The sequence below is a fragment of the Nycticebus coucang genome, chromosome 1, assembly GCF_027406575.1.
Source record: "Nycticebus coucang isolate mNycCou1 chromosome 1, mNycCou1.pri, whole genome shotgun sequence".
Lineage (NCBI taxonomy): Eukaryota > Metazoa > Chordata > Mammalia > Primates > Lorisidae > Nycticebus > Nycticebus coucang.
Window position 1 is genome coordinate 8,272,461 of NC_069780.1, and position 20,975 is coordinate 8,293,435.

Sequence of the window (20,975 nt, forward strand, 5' to 3'; positions counted from 1 at the left end):
TGAACCAAAGAAAAGCCAGGCTGCTTGTAAAATCTCTCTCTGCGCGGGCCGGGCAGCCACTCATTCCTTTGGCTCAAGTTCTGTCTACCGAAGACCCTGCTAAAAATTCAAATATGTTACCCAGTAGGATAAATCATTCAGCTGGGTCACAAAGGTGGTTAATAGATTAATAATTATTTACTCAGCATGCGCTTTCGAGAAAAGGACTGCAGGCATCCTCTCTCTTCCCTTGGTACCGTTCCCCCTAAGTACCAAATGTATTCTTGTTTATTCCAAAAAACAATTCAGTAAATCAATAAAATACAAGGTACAATAAAATGTCAGCTCCATCCCTAACTCAGACTCCCCCAGATCACTACTGTTAGTATTTTGGTGTGTGTCTTTCTGATTCTGAGTGTGTCTTGGGTGTGTGTTGTCTTTATACACATACACGTGTATTTTTTTAAACTACAATCGTGTTCTATTTTTACAGTCTTGTTGTTTCCCCGTGTCATTGCTTTTCCTTTGACGTCTTTGTGAAGCCGTCGTGTAACTTTTCATTTCTGGCTCTCCAGTTGTTTAATTAGCCAGTCCTCTGCTATTTTAATGTTTGCTCCTAATTTTTCTGTTATCATAAATAACTGTGATGTAAACATTTTTTGTAGACCTTGTGGTAAACACTCTTGATTAGAATAAATTCTTAGGCACGTGACTGCAGATCCAAGTGGACATTTTGAAGCTTTACAACACTTAACAACATATAACCCCCCCTTTTTTAAAGTTACACGAGTTTGTACTTCTACCAGGTGCCTAGGAAAGTGCCTACTTGTCACCACCCCTTTCAATGCTAGGTATTATGATTCTTCTTAAATTCGTCGATTTGATTGGCGTAAAAGGGGATCTTGCTTAATTTTTTTCTTTTACTTATTTTTGGGAGTCCGGGGAAGCATGTGGAGTTACTCGTGTTTGTTGACATGGCCTGTTTTCACACGGGTCTGGGCCACGCTCTTGTCTCACTCAGCGGTCTGTCCATCTGCCGCCTCTCCCCATGCCCTTCTCTCCAGCTCCCCACTTAGGGGACTATTCCTACCTTAGGGCGTCCGTGTGCTCCTCCTGTGTGGTGTGCATGCATCTTAAATAGTCATAAATATTACTGGGTTGGTATTTCATTCTTCCCAACATTTCCCTCACCAGGACACGTGTGTCCAGGATGCACGTGTGTGTGCAGTGCGCACATCAGATCCACTGTGCCTGTGGCTGGGCCCCGCCCCGTCGGCACATCTCTGGCTTTTCATGAGGCTTACGTTTTTTTCACCTGTTTGTATTTTGTCTATTATGAACTTTGTCAGGTACTTACGGATTTGGGGGAGACGTGGAGGCTGGACGTTCCCATTTTGGGGTGGAAAGCCTTCTGTTGCCAGAGGGAGGAAGGTGAGCACAGAGGCCCAGCCTGCCAAGGGACAGGAGAAAATTGGAGTGAAAGGGTCCCGAATGCTGATGGCACAGATCTGTGAACTCCTCCTTTTAAGCTTATCTAGCCTTTGAACTTCTTAGGCCATGGCCTTGGCCTCTTGTGGGGCTGTGGTTAGGATGGGGAGAGTAGCCTTCCAGGATTCCCAGACTCACCAGCTACTTTCAGTCACTTTGCCCAAGGGCCTTTGTTGTTGTTTTGCAGAGGTTTCCAGGGAAGAGCTGCTGCGGTGAGGCCTCGGGAAGCGAGAAGCGGGAGCCCCTTTGCAGAGCTGCCGCCTTCCCTGCAGGCCCTGTCCTGCCCTGCTCTCCCCTGAGTGAGGCTGCCTTTCCTGTCGCCTCTCCCATCCTTTCCTCTACTGTCTCATCGTGCACTTTAATTTGCTCCCTTTAAAATTGCTTTGCCTTTGGTGCCAGTTGAGACAAGCTTTGCAGAGCTCCCCGGTGCCACTCACACAATCACACGCAACAGTCTCTGCTTTTCCAAACGTGTCATCTCGCCATAGCCTCATGTGTAGCAGAGTCAAGTGTAGCAAATATTATTCCCACTTTACAGATTAGAAAACCAAGAAACAGCAAAATTCAGTTCAAGATAGAAAACTTTTTTCTTCCAACAGAAGTTTCTTATTAAAAATTCACCCACTGACTTCTGATACAACTTGGCAAGTACCTAGTCATTCGTGAGATAATAGCGAAAGCAGGATGGAGGAATCTGATTGTCTGTGAAGCACCTGCTTGCGCCTGAAGTCTGGGGTGTTTCCGAGTAGCTGTGAGTGGACTCATCTTGGCAGTGTGGAAATAGGAGCTGCAGCTTCACTGAGGAAGCTAGGAAGACCCACAGATCAAGCGTGCCAATCCCTAGAAACTGACTCCAGGCAACTGCGGAAAAGGCGAGGTACCAAAGTCCCTTCTCTTTCCTGAAGGCTGAGCCCACTGCTATCCATATCCATGTCTGCGGTCTAGGAAGGCTGAGTGGAAGACAAATTGCCTGCAAGAAGTTCTTTTAACACTTCTCTGGAAAATGGCTGCGTTTTATTCTTAGAGAAGCACAGGTTAAAAAAATTTTGAAGCAATCTTCTATTTCAAAGTTATCAAGTGCAAAAAGAAGTTTCTTACTGTAGAGTTTCAATATAGAGTTGCCAAAGGAAAAGTAATTTATTCCTTTTCATTTTTGAAATGAATTGCTTGGCAAGCCAACACATGTCTTGTTATGCTCCAAAAAAGTCAGGGACCTTACCAAATAAATTAGCTGCTGCGTGTGAGATAAGGAGATGGCTTTCCCTGCTTCTCCTTCTTTGTACATTTATCACCACAATGTTCACAATACATAATTCAAAGCCTGAGCAATCTGAAATGTTATCACTAAGAGAAGTCATGGGGAAAGGTCAGAGGTGACGTTTCATTTTTTCCTAATGACCCAAACGTAATAAAAGCTACATGTAAAGTGAGCCTGCAAGAAGAGGTAATCTGCGGTAGCGTATGTTTGGTGTTTGAAATTAGAAACCAAAATACAGTGGGATTTTTGCTAAATCAGTATGTTATGGCTGTTCTTACCACAGGGGAGAAAATGGGTAACTATGTGAGATGATTGGTATATTAATTTGTTCCACTGTAGTAATTATTTGATTATATATATTATACAAGGAGGGTGCCAAAAACATGTATTCATGTTTAAGTGATATCATCTATGTATTGCTTTTCCAGATTAAATCGAAGGTCCCATTACTGCTCACATGTACCCAGACGTGCTACAAACATCCATTTTACCTGCCATTTGTATACTTTGGGGAAAGGATTGATTTTCCTTCCAATAAGATTTCTTAAAATATGTATACATTTTTTGGCACCCTTAGTATATATTGTATAACATCATGTGTATACCTTAAATATATGCACAAAACTTATGTTTTTTTAAAAAATGAGAGCATATTATTATCAGGAATGACATAGCTGGGCATAGCTGTTGGATGAAAATCCCTTCTGCTATTGTGTCTGGTCAGGGAACGGGGACGGAAGGCCCAGGAGGACCAGCATCATGTTTGGAGCTCTTTGTAGATGCAGCATCAGTATTTAGCACCATAAACAGCATTTATGGACTTCAGCATTTATGAAGGAAATATTATAGCCTCAAGTAAAGTTACCAAGATTATGACCTCCTGGTTAGTTCTTTCTATGTAGAAGGTAACTAATAGCATGAATTCCACATAACTAATTTTTTTTTGAGACAGAGTCTTACTATGTCACCTTTGGTAGAGCACCGTGACATCACAGCTCACAGCAACCTCAAACTCTTGGGCTTAAGTGATTCTGTTATCTCAGCTTCCCAAGTAGCTGAGACTATAGGTGCCCACCACAATGCCTGGCTATTTTTTGGTTGTAGGTGTCATTGTTGTTTGGCAGGCCTGGGCCAGGTTTGAACCTCCCAGGTCCGGCGTATGTGGCTGGCACCCTAGCCGCTGAGCAACAGGCACTGAGCCCACATAACTAATTCTTTAAAAAATTTGCCGAGCATGGATTTAACATATGTTAATGAGTGCTGACTGTATACGAAGCATCCGTCTGGACACTGGAGGTTTAAGATGGCTAAAACATGGTCCCCATTTGGAGGGATATCACATTTCATTGATGGAGATTGGTTTATAACTGAATTAGCACGTAAAACAAATAACATAAGACAGACATACAAAATGCTGCAGAAACATAGAGAAAAAAGTTACTAACTTTGGGCAGGTTGAGCAAAGCCATCACAGCAATAGTGACACCTTGGGAATAACAAACAGGGAATGAAATATGAGTAGATTACAGGGTTGAGGAAGGGACCTGAGGCATTGCTGGCTGGGAGAATCCTGTGCGGGGCCGCCAGAGCCGCAGGCCGGTACACAGTGTGTGCAGGGTACCTGCTCCGTAGAATCCACGCACACAGGGTTGTAGCAGAAGGTGCAGATGGGAAGTTAAGGAGACTCAGCTCCTGAGGAGCCTGAAGGCCAGTGCAGCCTGTTGGTAGAGGCTGTCCTGCCCTTTCTTTGCTCCCCGTTCTGACTGGCAACACCAAAGGTGATATTTAAAATATTTAACAAGCATCATGGTACAGATTCAGATCAGTCAGAAGTAGGGGACCCCAGGCCAACTCCTGTGCCAGATCTTTTCCTTGCTGAAGCATGGTGCCAACCAGGGTTCCCAGGAATGAAGCCAGGTTCAGGGAGGGGGCTCACGGCCACAGTGTTTTACTGTTTACATAAGCAGTATAGCCACCCTGCTATTCAGCCAGCCAAGGAGAGAGCAGGGAGCTGGGCTTAAATTTCCTATCTCCTCTTCACCTGGGCAGCAGTGATTTCATCTTCTTTTCTCCCCACTGTCAGAGCGAACTCTCTAGAAAGCAGAAGTGATCATTATACTGCCCTGATTAAAACTTTCCATGGGAAGAAGTCCAAGGTTCCCACCCTGCCCACCTGACCTTGGCAATCTGGCCCCTGCTGCCTTCTCGGCCTCACTATCCATTCATCATTTCCTGGAGCAATTTTCCCAATGCCACCAGTGCGCTCAAGCGCAGGAGTGTTCTCATGTTTCTGTGTAGGTCTCAGGTAACACAGCTTATCTGTGGCCAGCAGGAAGGCCCCATGGGCTAGTGAGTGTCTGTGTGCTTCTGCTGAGTATCGATGTATCAGCCTGGCTTACCTTCTTAGACATGAGATCAAGAGTTTTGTCTCTTTGTTTGTTTAGGTAATGATTTGGATCAACTCCAGAGTGAGGCAAAGGCATGGACAGTGGATGTTTCAGATGATGACTGTAGTCAATAACCAAAGAATATAACACAGGGATGACAGATTTTATGCGTGCGAGGGGAAGAATTTGTTACTGAGAACTTTGCATCTACATCTTTAGTTATAATGCAGTGCCACTGGCTTATTCTAAATATGAACAGTGCTCTCGTGTGATGTTTGTAAAATGTAAATAAGGAGTTAATGTAAATGAAATCACTTGAGAAGTTTATAAAGCATAAGCAGTGTGCTCAGCACGAAGTTAACACAACAGAAATGATCTCTGCCCTCATGAATCTTATGGGCCTGCAAGAGAACCAGATAATAGTCAGGAAAACTTTCCTCTCTCTGCTTCCCACCCCACTAGTCCAAACCATCATTCTTTCTCTCCTGGACTCTGCAGTAGACCCCACGCAGATCTCCCCACTTGCATATAGGACCCCACAGCTTCTCTATACAGCAGCCAGAGAGGACTTTGAAACATCTCGATCGGATTGTGTGCCTACCCTGTGTGAACCCATTCATGACTTTGCCTTAAAATGAGGATAACAATTCTGATTTCTTTCCTTGGTGTCCAAGGTCAAGTTTGACCAGGCCCCTGCCTATAGCTCCAGCTATGAATCACGCCAGTGCACCCACAATGCACTGTACCCCACTGTGCCCCACCAGCTCCAGGCACCAGGGCAGCCTCCAGTTCCCTGAACACCTGGGCTCCCTCCCCTCTCCAGAACCTGGCTTGTGCTGGGCTGACCCCCATGGTCAGCTGCTTCTCATCTTTTAGATCACTGGTTCTCAACCTGTGGGTCAGGACCCACAGGAACTGTATTAAAGGGTCGGGGCATTAGGAAGATTGAGAACCACTGCTTTAGATCTACCTAGAGTTGGTCCTACCACCCACACCACTGTTAACATTTATCCCAGAACCTTTCATAGTACTTAACACAATTTGTAATTATCTCTACATTTGTTCAGGAGAAAATTGTCTGAAATTAAGACTTTCTTATGCAGTTTAGAACTGAGAGGGGAGGCTTGCAATGCAAGTATCCTTCCTTCTGCCTCTGGGGGTGCCTGACTGGATTACTAAGGTACAATTGCAGGGCTACTTGCAAGCAGCAGAGGTGTCCATTCTCCCAACCAGGTTTGGTCAGAATCAATGCTTCTGCAAAACTCCAGAGTTTTTGCTCTGTTGTAAAGCAAACATTTTAAAAATTAGGATGTACTGCTAAAAGTATAGATAGGGTTAACCATACAGACAGCCGATCTGAAAATATCCAATTGTTCAAAATAGGCCTTCTTTGCCAAAGTGCTTGGATGAAGAGCAGGTGTGAAGATTAACAAAAAAAAATCAAATACTGAAGTAAAGGAAATCTTAGCATCATGAAGGGGTAACCTGTAGATAGAAACAAAAGGTCTCAGAGCAAAGCAGGCTTCATGAGCTCTCAAGACACATGAGCATGGCAGGTGCTATAGGGGGAAGAGAGAGGGAACCCACGATGGTGTCAAGTAGACTGGGCCCTGGAAGGTCAAGTTCAAGCCTAGAGAGGGAATGCACAATGATGTCAAGTAGACTGGACCCTGGAAGGTCAAGTTCAAGACTATAGAGGGAACGCACGATGGTGTCAAGTAGACTGGGCCCTAGAAGGTCAAGTCCAAGACTAGAGAGGGAACGCACAATGGTGTCAAGTAGACTGGGCCCTAGAAGGTCAAGTCCAAGACTAGAGAGGGAACGCACAATGGTGTCAAGTAGACTGGGCCCTGGAAGGTCAAGTCTAAGACTAGAGCCCATGGTGTCCCTCCTCAGTGGACTCTGATGGCACTGGAGGTGGGAGGTGTTGCCCTGTGGACCCTTTGTTGTGTGATTTCAAAAGGAAAGGGTATGGAGAGCCATCCGATTTCATAAGCCTGTCTATCTGTGTCTAAAAAGTTATGATGTCCTAACCTGGAAATCCCATTACTCAGAAGCCTCGGGTTTCCTATTCTAAATCTCTTAATACTTCACTAGAGTTGTACTTCTAGCCAATATAAATAGTTTTTTTTGGGGGGGGGAGGCATCTTGCATTTTCCCCTGAGTAGCTGTGCATAGCAGTTTAGGAGCCAAGGAGACAACATACGTCTTCCTTACAAAACCTAAAATGTTGAAAGAGAAACGGCGCCCGGTCTTCTTCCTGTAGCTGCTCACTGACTCTGCTGTTTGCTTGCAGTCTGCCATGAGTCCTGTGCGGGCTGCTGGGGCCCGACGGAGAAGCACTGCCGGTCCTGCAGAGACCCCCTGCACGTGCTGCGGGACGGGGGCTGCCAGAGCAGCTGTGGCGAAGGCTCCTACAACAGGCAGGGCACCTGTAGCGGTGAGTGCCAGGCGGGGACGCTGGGGCTCCCTCACCCCTGGTTGTGTTCGGATTGTGCCACCAATTACCACCCTTTCTTTTATGTGAGTAGCTACTGACACTGATGTGTTTTGGAAATGGATGAAACACTTTCCACCAGTGGAATCCCCTTCCCTGGCCCTGACAGCTTGTGGGGTCCAGGTGCTTGTTAGCCTCATCCTGCAGATGAAGACCAACCCCTGGAGGGGAGGCAGGGAGCCTGGGAGGTGGGGGCAGGGGGCACCCGGGCCTGCCTCTCTCCGAACCCCAAACTCCCCATCAGTGTCAGGCTGCCTTCCAAACACACAGTGACACACCTTAGGCCAGCTGCCACCCCAAAGGCAGGGTGCCACTGACTAAGCTGAGCAGTAACTGTTCTGCCCTTAGCACCCATGGCCGTGACAGTGAGAATGAGCCCAGCCTGGTGCTTTCTTGTACCAGGCACAGTTCCAAGTGCTTTATAAACATCAACCTACCGAGAGGCAGGAGAGGCAGGAAGAAATACACAGCTTTGGGCGAGTTTCTTAATCTCGCTGTGTGTTGGTCCCACTTGTAAAATGCGGATGTAGTACCACCTGTGGTGGACAGAACACTGGGCCCCCTGCAATGTCCTTGTCCTAATCACTAGAACGTGCGAGTGTGGGACTTTGGATGGCAAAATAAATAAATAAATGAATAAATAAACCAAATTCTCCCGCCTCCCCCCCCCCCAGAAAAAACAACATAACAACAACAAAACTTTGTCTGATTAAGCTGCAGTGGGGGATACCATCCTAGGTTATCTGGGTGCACCCTTTGTCATCACAAGGATCACTGAGTCAGAAAAGCAGAAGTGAGGATGGGGCCAGAGCCTGAGTGCTGGTGTGATTCAAGGAAGGGGCTGCGAGCGTGTAGGCAGCGCTCGAATCTGGAAAAGGCAAGGCAAGGAATCCCCTGCTGGAGCTTCCAGGGGGAATGCGGTTGGCTGGCACCTTGATTTTGGAACTTCTGACCTCTAGAACTGTAAGAGTAAATTCATTTTGTTTTCAACCACAGAGTTGATGATAATTTGGTACAGCAGCAGCACAAAGCTAGTAAGTGCCCCAACTCTGAAGCCTGCTGAGAGGATGGAGTTCCATGAGCGAGCACTCAGAGCAGGCATGAGGTCATGTTTGCTGTTTAATTGGCACAGCAGTGTCATGAGTAGCTATTAGCATTTCATTGTCCAGATGAGGACACAGAGAGGGTAAGAAACTGGCCTAAGGTCACACAGCTAGTAAGGAGCAGGGTTGGGATTCAAGCTTAGCTCTTCTGGCTATAGATCCTCACTGCCGGGAGCCACCCTCGGTGGCCTACAGTGGATGGCCTTGTGCACCTCTGCCTGTTTTTCCTCTTTTCCTTCCCGTTATCCTTCCCCTTTCCTTTTCTCCCTCTTCTTCCATTCTTCCTGTCAGTCTCTGGCTGAGCTGGCCAGCTCTGAGGACATTGCCAGATCCCCGGGTGGGCATCTTGACAGCAGTGGAAGGTTGGACTGAGTTCACTTCCATGGTCAGACCTTGAGAAAGGCCATGATGTCTTTCTCTTTCATAAGTAAGTCCATTCAATCAATAAAAATGTGCAGCCCATAAAACTCTTGAGTTATTTTCCTCATTTTGTTCACTGAGCAGGGCAACAGCCCAAGTGAGTGATCTTTGGGATTTGACAAATCCACTTGTCTTGGGAAAGAGAGATGGGTCCTGGCAGCTGCTCGCTCCCAACTGTGCAAGGATCCAGCAGCATTCCGGCCGGGAGAAATCTCTTCTTGGTGCACATGAGTCACAGGTGGCTTTTGTGTGGATTCGAGAGAGAACAAGGCTGGAAAGGCCAGGCTGCCATTAGCCTGAGCATGTTAATCTTTTCCAGCCAGCCTCACTTTCCTGCTCAATTAAGCCAGATATATTCTTTAAAGGTCGACAGATGTCAAATTCGCACTAATCCTGGGGCCTACAGGCATTTACCCTTTAAGTCCTTGAGGCGGCTGGTTACTGTCAGTGATGGAGGAGTGACACCAACCCGGCCATTATCTGCATCGGGAAAGCAACTTTTGCTGGGGAGGAGGTGTGTTTGAAGGGAGAGGGAATGCAGGCCTCGAGGTGTCTGGTTTTATCTGCATACATTTGAAAAGCATCAGGAGGAAAACTTCCAGATAGGACAACAGACCATAGCTGACATTAATCGGCCAACTAATCAATTGATCAGCAAGTAATTACCAAACACAAGCCATGTGGTCAGCATGAGGCAGAGTTCCTGACTCCATTGCACTGACCAGAGGCCTTTTAATAAACACACTGGAGCCTCCACTTTTCATGAAATTGTCAAGAGTTCTGGAAGTTTTTATCAAATGGCTTCAGAACTGTTCACATAAATATTTACTAAAACAACAGTGAACCAACTCACTGATTGGTATCGGAATGTTAATTAAGACATTGGATGCTAATAATGCTGACTTATTTCCAATTCAGATTAGTGCTATTCAAGATAAAGACCAGCTGGTGTTGGTTTAATAATTTATAACCAACCAGCCCCTATCTGCAGAAATCTCCAAGTCAAGTGCTGAGAAGAATCCTGCAGAGCCTGTTAGGAGTGTTGGTATGCCCTGGTGTAAGAGCTGAGGGCGACCAAGTTCACCTGTTGTCTGTGTTTTGAGTTTTACAAATATTAAACATAAAGAGAGAGGAAATTAAAAGAAAAAAAACCCCTCATTCTTTTGTCTTTTAAGTGCTTGTACTCTTAGGACGGGCTTTTCTGACTCGAGCTACATAAGAAATCAAAGCAAGTTAAATTAAATTTAAATTTAAGTTAAATTTCTAAATTTCCGTGTCTTGTACCCTGTCCCACTGTTTTGTTCATTAATTTCTTTTGCTTTGTGGTATGTCTCAATATCTGATAGGGAATATTTCCTTTTTTTCCTCTTCAAAGTTGACTTAGCTCGTCATGGACTTTACAGTACATTTATTGAATTTCTAAGAAAATTCTGGAATCCTACAAACTGGAATTTGTAGTGGTATTGTATTGACATTATAGATTAGTTTGGGGGGAAATGACATCTAATATTTTAATTTAAATTTACAAATTCTTTTCTAAGTATTATTTTAGGTGTGTATTAAAATGTTTGGTATGCAAAGTTTTCATTGTTGGTCAATTCTAAATTTGTAAAAATTTCTGCAAAATTGCATTTAGCTTTCAGGTTATTCCATTCTGTTGAGATGTCAGTTCTAGAATTAGAAACTTCGGGAGTTTTTATGAAGTGTGGGAGGAAAGAACACTTTTCAGATTTATTTTCATTTCTTTGTTCCAGTCATGAGCCGGGCGATTGGGGGGTGGGGGTGATATTAAGGCCATTGCTTTAGCCCATTTACTGAAGATTATCTTTCACTAACACATTTGGTTGTGGACAGACGCTGAATCCTCCAGGGTGCAGGATGGAGCATCTGGCCCCATTTACTCAGCCTCTTTTTTCTCAGGTTCTCAAAATATTTTTCGGGAGGTTAGCAAGGTGGAGGTGGATTAAGGGCACAGACAGACCCTACCTCAGCAGTTCTCTTGTTTCTGAAACATGGCTTCTCTGCAGTGTGAAGGACGTTTGCTTGGTTTGTTTTTCAAGACATTGACCAATGAGGGATGAGTCAGAGCTGCACCCTCCCTTCCCCCACTCTGGATGCAGAGGCCTTTCTCCGCTCTGTGGAGGCTGATCTTCCACCTGTACTTCTGAATGTACCTTTTCTCCTATGTATTCTTTCTTCAATTATTCAAACTCTTCTCTTATTAAAAAAAAAAAACCTTTCTAGGGTCTATATTTGCCTTGAAGTTTTACAATATTAGAAAGACAAAGCAGTGCCCCTTCCCTTTCAATGATTTCTCTCCCCATTCCCTTCCATCCAGCCTGGGGTCTTTACGGAGCAGTTTCTAAGCACAGTCTTCTCCTTTGTTCTGTCCAGCGACTCCACTGAAACGTGTGGCCCAGGCCTTGCCAGGTGCTGTTTCTCCTCCCTGCACCGTTAGTGACTTCCTTCTGGGAGCTTTTCCTTCCCATGGTTTATCAGTACCACACACCTTTTTGGTTTATTTTCAAGGACTCTGCTTCAACTTTGAAGTATCGAAGTTGAAGCAGAGTTCAAATGTTGGGATCAAGCGTTTGGTGGGATCTCACCTAATGTGCATCATGCAAGGGTATATTTCATAGTAACTAAAGCTTTGCATCATTTCTTCTTGATCACCTTGGCTTCTTTTTTTTTCCCTTAAACGTTGATGTTATTCAGGTCCTTGTCTGCTTTGGTCTTAACCTACATGCCTTTTCTGGGTTTTTTTGCTTGTTTTTTTTTTTCTTTTTTGAGACAGAGTCTCACTATGTCACCCTCGGAAGAGTGCTGTGGTGTCACAGCTCACAGCAACCTCAAACTCCTGGGCTTAAGCGATTCTCTTGCCTCAGCCTCCCAGATAGCTGAGACTTCAGGCACCTGCCACAATGCCTGGTTATTTTTAGAGACAAGGTCTTCCTCTGGCTCAGGCTGATCTCAAACCTGTGAGCTCAGGCAATCCACCCACCTTGGCCTTCCAAGTGCTGGAATTACAGGGATGAGCCACCTCGCCTGGCCCCTGCATGCCTTTTCTATGTAAATCAATGAATTTTTATTTATTTATTTTTTATTGTTAAATCATAGCTGTGTACATTAGTGCAATCAAGGGGTACAATGTGCTGGTTTCATATACAACCTGAAATATTCTCATCAAACTGTTCAACGTAGCCTTCATGGCATTTTCTTAGTTATTGTATGAAAAAGACTACTTGTATGGGATGACCTCACCTGTCCCCTGAGCCCCAAAACTATAAGTCAGATTGTCTGCTGGACTGCACACGTCCACACTGCACTCCCTCCTACAGCTCCACACCTGCTCTGCTCCTCACCTCGCATCACTTGTCCCCAAAGACAGTCTCCTGTAAGCCATCTGAAACATTTTCTCCTACACTGCCCTCAAGTCTGTCACTACCTCCATAGCCTTGATTCAAGCCCTCATCATCTTGCTCCCTGAGCATTGCTGTGGTCTTACAACTGGGTCCCCAGCTCTCCTTCCTCACCTATCCTAACTGCCTTCCGAACCAGAGCCGAAGTGACCTTTCTTATGCACGAACACCCCATGTTTCTACCACATTTAAATACAGGTCTCTGTGATGCTTTTCACTGGATAAGAACCTAGACAACCGAGTCTGGCTACAGCCTTCCATACTGGGCTTCCCACCTTCCAGCTCAGGGGGACTGCTGTTTCCTTGGAGCACCCAGTCTCTTCCCAGGCTCTGAGCCTTGACTGGCTCTGCTCCTCAGCCTGAGACACCTCCATCAGCCTCACATGGTCTCTCTTGCTTGCCCAGACGGTGCTCGAGGGTTGCTTCTCCTGTGAATTCTTTTGTGACCTTTTCTACCTCTTACCCCACACACATTTTTCTGACTTTTCGTTTTGCCTATACAGATCAATGTGAATGGTATTTTTAATATTTCTAACACTGGCTATTTCTTTTTCTTCTATTAATAAGCTACGTAAAGCAAAGACCAAGTTGATTTGATTTTGTGTCTCTACTGCCTGGCCAAGACTAAACCTAGACCTTAATAAATGTTTTGGGGAAGTAAATAAATAAGCAAAAAGATCCTATAAGATTGCATGAAAGTCAACAATCTCAACATAATTTCAGTACATGTCCTTGCATAGTAAAACCCCGACTTTCTGAATTCTCCCTCCAAAATAAAGGATAAAATATTTGGTACATATGTATATGAAAAATATTATTCATTATTTATCTGACATTCAAATTTAGCTGAGCATGTGGTATTTAATAAACCTGGCAAGCCTACCTTCAAGGCCATTTTAACTTTAAATTCCTACTAAGCTGGTTACGCTGATGGTTATGCCTCAGAGTATTGGTTATGCTTGGCTCAATGAAGAATTCTTCATTTCTCCTTCAACTGTGAAGCACGGAGTCCTTCAGAATGTTGGGATCAAGCATTTGGTGGGATCTCACCTAATGTGCATAATGCATGGGTATATTTCAAAATAACTAAGAGTAAATTTTAAATGTCTTACCACAAAAAATAAGGAGGTAAGGTGATGGCTATATTTATCAGTGTGGTTTAAGCATTCCACGTTGTCTATCAAATCATCACATTGTACCTCTTAAATGTGTACAGTTATGATTTAATTAAAAATTAATTTAAAAAAAAGAAAAGGAATTATGAGATCAGGGAGACAGGACCTTGCTGAGCAGCCAGAGAATGGGATTGCTGCATCGATGCCGCCATGGGTGTGACAGGCTTCGCCGCATCTTTTCTCACTATCACATTCTCTGATGGGTTTTCCTTCCCCTTAGCTTGTGACCACACCTGTAAGACTTGTGGCCCCAACAGTCCCAGATGTCTCACCTGCGCTGAGAAGATGGTGTTGCACGCTGGGACATGCATTTCTGAATGCCCCCATGGATACTACGCAGATGCCACTGACAGATGCAGAGGTAAGAGATGGGCCACCGTCCTCATCATCAAGAAGTCTTTAGTACACATTTGGCTGGACCTGATGCTGTGTGCCGTTCACTGGGAATTTACGTTTGTGATGGCAAAATGTTTCTTTCAAAAAGGGATAGCCTTGTTACTTGGTATGGGAGTTGGAGATACAGGTGAATGCTGGGGGACTAGAATGATTAAAGGAAGGACTTACATGTATCAATCAATCATCATTAGAGGTCATTTTGTACTTTTGAAATGCCAGGGACATCTTTATCATACAGACCTGTGTACTTACAAATCATTACTGACTTAAATTGTAGGTATGATAAAAATCCTTCCTTCCTTTCCTTCCTTCCTTCTTTCTTTCTTTTTCTTTTTTTAAGACAGAGTCTCTCTCCCCCAGGCTGGGTGCAGTGGCACAATCATAGCTTACTATAACCTTGAACTCCTGGGGCTCAGTCCTCCTGCCTCGGCCTCCTGAGTAGCTGGGGATACAGGAGTACACCACCATGGCTGGCTACCTTTTAAATTTTATGAGGAGATGGGATCTTACTGTGTTGTCCAGGCTGGTTTCAAACTCCTAACCTCAAGCAGTCCTCCTGCCTCAGCCTCCCAGGTGTGAGCCATTGTGCACAGCATAGAATCATTCCTTACATGGCATTTATAAATTTATATGTTGGCAACTACAACACATTACAAAAATAAAATTAAAGACTTAAACCAATTTCAATAGCTAGTAAAGCTGAAGTCTCTATCCACTGAGATTTGTTTTTATGCGGTATTTATTTATTGTTTTTTTCAGACCTAAACTACAAAACATTCTCATTTGAGATCTTATAAATATCTAATTTGTATGCAGCTGACTTGTGTTTTTCCTACAGCTAACTCTGAGAACTTGTTTCTGCCGAGGACATCTTGGTCTCCCCTCTTGCCTGAAACACATACACGTCCTCATGCTACCCGGTGTCTGCTGGAGGATGTTTGGACCGGGCCCGCCACCTCTCCCCGTCAGCCTCTTCTGTGCCTGTTCCCTCTCTACTCACCCTGTGTTTATCCCTTTCCCTCAGTGTCCTGCTCCCAACCAAGGTTCCCATCCTACCACCTCCCCCACCCCACAGCTCTGACCATTGTCTACAGCGCCTTCTTTCTGGGCATCACCCCTCTCCCCAGCCTGCTAACGGCTCGCCCAGGCCATGGCCCCGTCTGTCTTTCAGAGTTAGAGAGGCCCTTCTGTTAACACCAGGGCCAACGCAGAGGACACACATTCCTCATGTTGTCATGCGCTGTGGTCAGATTCGTGATTCTTACTTAGAATCCTAGCATGTCCCAGCTGGTAGTATCTTTAGTGATCATTTCATCCAGCCTCTCATTGTACTTGTACTACGCGGGAACTAGGTCTAGAGAGACCTGGGCTTAGTGAAGGGCATCGATAAGTTAGTGGGCAGGCCGGCCAAGATGCCAGGGCCCCTGGCTTCCAGAACCACGACTTCCCACTCTCCTCCACGCCGTGTGGGTTTAGGGCCAGCAGACCTGAGCTAAATCCCTGCCCTGCTGTGTGAGTGAGCTCTGTGATCTTGGGTAAAGTTTTGAACCTCTCATAGCCTCAGCCTCCTCATCTGTAGCACAAGGTTAGTCATGCCCACGTCATGATGTTATTACGAGAGTAACGGTGTCAGTGTACAAAGTGCTTAAGGCAAACACCGAAGAAAGGGTAGCTAATAAATAAGAGGCAGGGCCAAGCGCAGAAGCTCACGCCTGTGGGAAAAGGCAGGAGAATTGCTTGAGGCAGGAGTTTGAGACCAGTCTGAACAAGACCGCAACTCCCTCTGTACCAAAAAGGAGAAAAAAAAGCCTGACGTCATGGCAGGAGCCTGTAGTGCCAGCTACTTGGGAGACTGAGGCAGGAGGATGGCTTCAGCCCCGGAGTGTGAGGTTGCTGTGATTATGCCACTGTGCTCCAGCCAGGGAGACAAAGCAGGAGTCTGTCTCAAAAAATAAAATAAAACAAAAAAAAAAAATAAATAAAATAAAATAAAACAAAACAAAAAGACAAAAATAATAGGTGGGATATGGATGACAGACATGTGAAGAGCAGTGTCAGTGGTTCTGGCAGCCTCATGATGTTGACTTTGCCGTGGTTTGGTGTGATGTCTCTTGGGGACCAAGAGTGTTGCAGAGAGGGCTTCCAAGGTCACAGTGGGCCCTGTAGTCCCCTCTGTCCCACGATGCTCCCTCTCACTCTCTCCCTCAGGCTGTCACAGCTCATGTGCCAGCTGTTCCGGGCCCACCGCGTCTCAGTGCACAGCCTGCGCGGCCCCCCATGCTCTGCGCCATGGCCGCTGTCTGCCCCGCTGTGGAGAGGGCCTCTACCCCGACCACGGCGTCTGCAAAGGTATCGCTGGTGTCATCAGTATTCTTGAGAGACTGTCCCATCACAGGGATATAGATTTACTTTTTTAACATCAGTGCTACTATCCAGGACTATTCTTCTGCTAGCATATCTTATGCGGTTATGCACACATCATATGCGATTTTAATTATAAACTTTTGTGAAGGGATAATTTGAAAAAAATCATATCTGAAAATGTGTGAAATCACTCAAATGTTGACATTTTTTCCTAGCTATTCTTATGGCAAGTGCTATTTCCTTTAGCGTATACTAAACTAAAATGGAATTTGCATTTCCCCCTTTCCCTACTCTCCTACCATGGCTGTTGTTTTGCTCAGACTTCATTTTGTTTTCCCTGCAGAATTTCTTTTTGTTAGTGAAGCTGCTGAGCAAACCGAGAGTCCCTAGCAATGCCTCTGGGCTGAGTAAAATGGAAAATCTGAAATAACTACTTGCCAAAAAGGCTCTGGGCTCATTGGGAAGGCGGTATCATTCCAGCACGTTGGGAGCCAACATTTTAATTAAGTGAAATTAATTTATATTTATTTGTATGTAGGGCACCTTAGAACAGAGTTCGAGAGCAGTAACAAGAAAAGTGGATTTTAAACAGGAACACTGCAATGAATATTTTGAAAAAGAAAATTTAGAGCATCTTTTAAGGAACAGGATAGCTATTTGTGTCAAAATGTAGCTATGAAATAGTTCAAGTACTGTTTTTGGCTTTGATTTTCAACAGTAGCCAAGAACATAATATGGATGGATTATAAAATTTTCACTGCTGCTCAAAGGGGGCCTCTTCCTTGTCTAAAAAAGCCCAAATAAATTGTAAGTGGCATTTGTTGCCTGGACCCCTAAGTACTCTGTGATGGATGACTAATGGGTAAAAACACAACAACCATTTTTGCCAAAGATACAGTAATAGCCTTCGTACGATTGCTTCTAAAAACCCTCAGTAAAAACCGAGGGCATAATGTTAAATCGTCATTCAGCGACTGTGTTTCTCTGGAGAACCAAGCCGATGTTCTCCTGCTTGCTGGGGATTCTTTGTGATATAGTCCCACAGTCCTTCCGGGCCTGAGCACTGGACGGGTTAGCACTCTCACTCTCCTTTCACAAACGTCATCAGCCCTCAGCGCTGGAAAGATAAGACACTGGCAAGTTGCATTTGGTGAACTTTTCTAAGGGGTTTGGATTTAATGAGGGGCTCGTTTTGGTCACAACATGCCTCTGATCCTAGATTGTTCTCTGCATTTTACTCTGTTGGCAGCCTGTCACCCTTCCTGCCTGACCTGTGTGGGCCCCGAACACACACACTGTACTGAGTGCAGGAGGCCAGAGGAGGGGCTGCAAGTCGAGCAGCCATCCAGGGCAGGGAGCCCTTCTGGAGAGTGCCTGTCTCGGTGTAGAACCCACTTCTACTTGGAGAGCTCTGGGCTCTGTGAAGGTAAGTGAGCTCGACTTGGTGGCCTCTGAGATTACCTCCTGGGAAATCCGGCAGATGGGACCAAAGCCAGGAGGACCTTTGTCTCCCATGTGATGGTCCCGGGTGCTGTGGACTAAGCAGGCTGCTGCTCTGCCACACAGGGGCCCCACAAGTGTGCTCCCACCCTGTGGGAATGACAGGGGACCCTACAGAGCTAGCTGCTCCCCCTAGTCACATTCTCAGAAGTTCCACACAGAAATTCCTTCAGAGACCATAATAGGGAGCTGAGAAAGACCCAGAGCTCATCGTAGAATTTTATTTATTATTTCTTCTAATTTGCTGCTCTGAATGTAAATTGGTCTCTTCTGGGCAAAATCTGGACTTTCGTCAAAATTTTGAAGAGATTCCTGCCGTTGTCTTGGCATATCATCTGCAGAGAATTGATGACATCCTGGGTAATTGGACTCCACAGCCGGATTACCTGCCAGTGGTTGAGGAGATGACAGGGGAGAGAATAGATCCCCAGGATGTGGGGGAGGCGTCCTCTGCTCCTGCAAGGGCTCCCTGCTGATGGGTGAATTGCTTGGCTCTGAAGCTACCTGGAAACAAAAGAATTCATTCATTTTATATTTTTCATTGTAAAAAATGTTCATCAAAGGAAATTACGAATGTAGAAAAAGGTAGGAAAACAATCCACCCACCACCTACGCCCAATTGCCTTTACCATTTTGCTGTTATATCCAAGTCTTTTTTCCTATTCATAGCTCTGAGTGTTTATCTTTGCAACATAACTATAAGCATTCTACAGATTCAATTTTGTATCCTGTAAGTCCTCTTATTAAAGTGGCTCCAATTTCCACCCTCACATGGTGATGCTGGATTTCGAGGTTAATATGGTATATAGTAGGAAGTTTCCCAAACTGGAACACAGGGACCCAGGGCCAGACACTTAACCGCTCTGAGCCTTTGCATTCACAACGTTAGAATACTTTATCTTTCACAAGGATTTTCACCGGGATCAAAGAGGTTGGAGTGTAAAAGTGGCCGGTAAATTATAAAGCCCCACCCACCCACCCACCCAACAGATATGAACCTCAGTACATATTCTCAGGTGTCAGGGACATGTAGGGGTAGTCCCCTGCTCCCTGGGTGGCACCGGGCTCCAGGGGGTTTACCGAGCGTCCAGAAACTGGGGGATGAGTGCCACCTCTTCAGACATCCTGGTTTCTACCCACATATGCACTGCCCAAACTCTCTGCAGCTACTTAAACTCCTGCGGCTGCTTTTATAACAACTGGTGGGATGTGGAATCTTCACTGATGCCAAGGTGCCCGGTGCTATCCGGGGGCACACCACACACGGCCTTTTCCTTCTGTGTCCTGGAGGGTGACACAGCTCCTTCCTCAGGGACCCACAAACTCCCAAGCAGGGAGTGTTTCTCTTCTCTGTTTAATTACTTCTCAGATCCCTTCAGTGGGCCGAGGTTTACCAGACAAGCTTCCTCCAGCTACTTCTGCTCTCTGGCAAGCCCCAGATCCCCTAAGGGAGTTAATTACAGCGTCTAGCCCTGCTCTGTGTGGGGAAAGTACAAGGAAAAAAAAAAAAGAAGAAAGAAAAGAAGAAGAAGAAGGAGAAAGTCTAACTTCTTATCTCTGTCTCCGTCTCTCTCTTTTGTTTTTGGCCCACGTTGTTACAGAAGTGAGTTTTGATCTGTTGGAACCCGTGAAACTAATCTGTGTAGTCTAACACAGCCTTGGACTGTGTGTCTGAGGGTTTAGTAGGAACCGCAGAGCTATCAGACCTCCAGGGACACTGGGCTTTCCAAGAATCCAGAGAGATGCTAAGCAAGACCTTTGAATTTTGTGGCCCAGAGAGGCCCCTGGGAAATTCCCCACTGTGGCCTGCTGATTCTGTGATCCAGGGAGAGGCCCAGACAGAATCTCCTCAGAACACTCAGGGTGCAGTTAGCTGCTGCTTACCATTTTGAGCACTATATTAAAAATAAAAACTGGGGAATCTGGAGTGGATTCAGAAGAGAGAAACAAAAGTGGTTAACATTTTTAAAGTTAGAATTGTAAAAAATAAAAATTAGAGTGACTGGGGTTCTTCAGCCCAGCAAATGATGTGGCCATTTGCTTGGCGTCCATCATGGGCCAGGCGCTGCTTTCCTGCCCACGGGGGCGTGAGACAGCAGCTTCCCAGGAGAAGAAAGTGAGAAAGCAGAGGCTATAACTTGCTCAAAGTCACGTAGTCAGCGGAGTGGAGTCTGATGGGGACCTGAGTCCCATGTCTGGTATCTTAGCCGCTGCATTGCTCCTCAGCCTTCTGAGGAGCTGCTCCACCTGCTCAAGGCTGTACAGCACGCCAATGCTGCTGGGCGGGGACCTTTTATATTTAAGAAAACATCCTTGACAAAAGATGTTTTGTGGGAGTCCTTTATACAGGCACCTTTTAAAAAGCTTATAATCTAATCCTGCTGGGACAGTTTATTAATTGTGGTCCCCGGTGAAAGGGCTGAATTGACTTCTTGAGTCGCTTTGTAACCCCCTGATTTTCTGCTCATTAGCGTATTATCAGGTATCACACATCTATCTACTCACATTCATTAGCAAATCCCCACTCAATCTCCACTAGGCAGGTTGCTGCACTCAATGTACAAGTAATGAGAAGGCGGAAGAAAGAGAATCCCCTGGGAGACTGAGCTCAACTACTGTTGTTTCCGACGTACCCGAGTATAAAGTGTGCCGATTGATGCGTTTCCTGTTACTCATCCCGTATCTCTCAAACCTTTCTGCCTCCCCACAATCTGTTCCACTTTCAATTCTGCTGAAGGGTTGTCTATGAATCAGGACTGGGAGTCTTATGAGACTGCATAAGGCTTTTCCTCCCACATCTTCCCAGAAATATCCTTGGCTTTCTGCAGAACATTTGAGAAGGTTGGACATTTATACATGTGTGTGGGTGCGCGCGCGTGTGCGCACTCTACAAAGAGTTTCTTTAATGGCACCTTTGATCTCAAATGCTTTTCTACAAAGAAGAGGAAAGCAACTGTTTTCTGGAATTCTCTGTCTTCCTTTCTTTGAG

At 45.4% G+C, this 20,975-nt stretch overlaps 1 protein-coding gene across 1 annotated transcript in view; it reads left to right on the forward strand.

Annotated features, from left to right (window-relative positions):
* FRAS1 (Fraser extracellular matrix complex subunit 1) overlaps positions 1–20,975 on the forward strand; it is a 482,654-nt gene that overhangs the window by 230,622 nt on the left and 231,057 nt on the right. The window contains exons 15-18 of the mRNA XM_053590633.1: positions 7,409–7,552; positions 13,947–14,087; positions 16,331–16,471; positions 17,736–17,912. Of these exons, the coding sequence (XP_053446608.1) occupies positions 7,409–7,552; positions 13,947–14,087; positions 16,331–16,471; positions 17,736–17,912 (603 nt within the window). The remainder of the gene's footprint in view (positions 1–7,408; positions 7,553–13,946; positions 14,088–16,330; positions 16,472–17,735; positions 17,913–20,975) is intronic.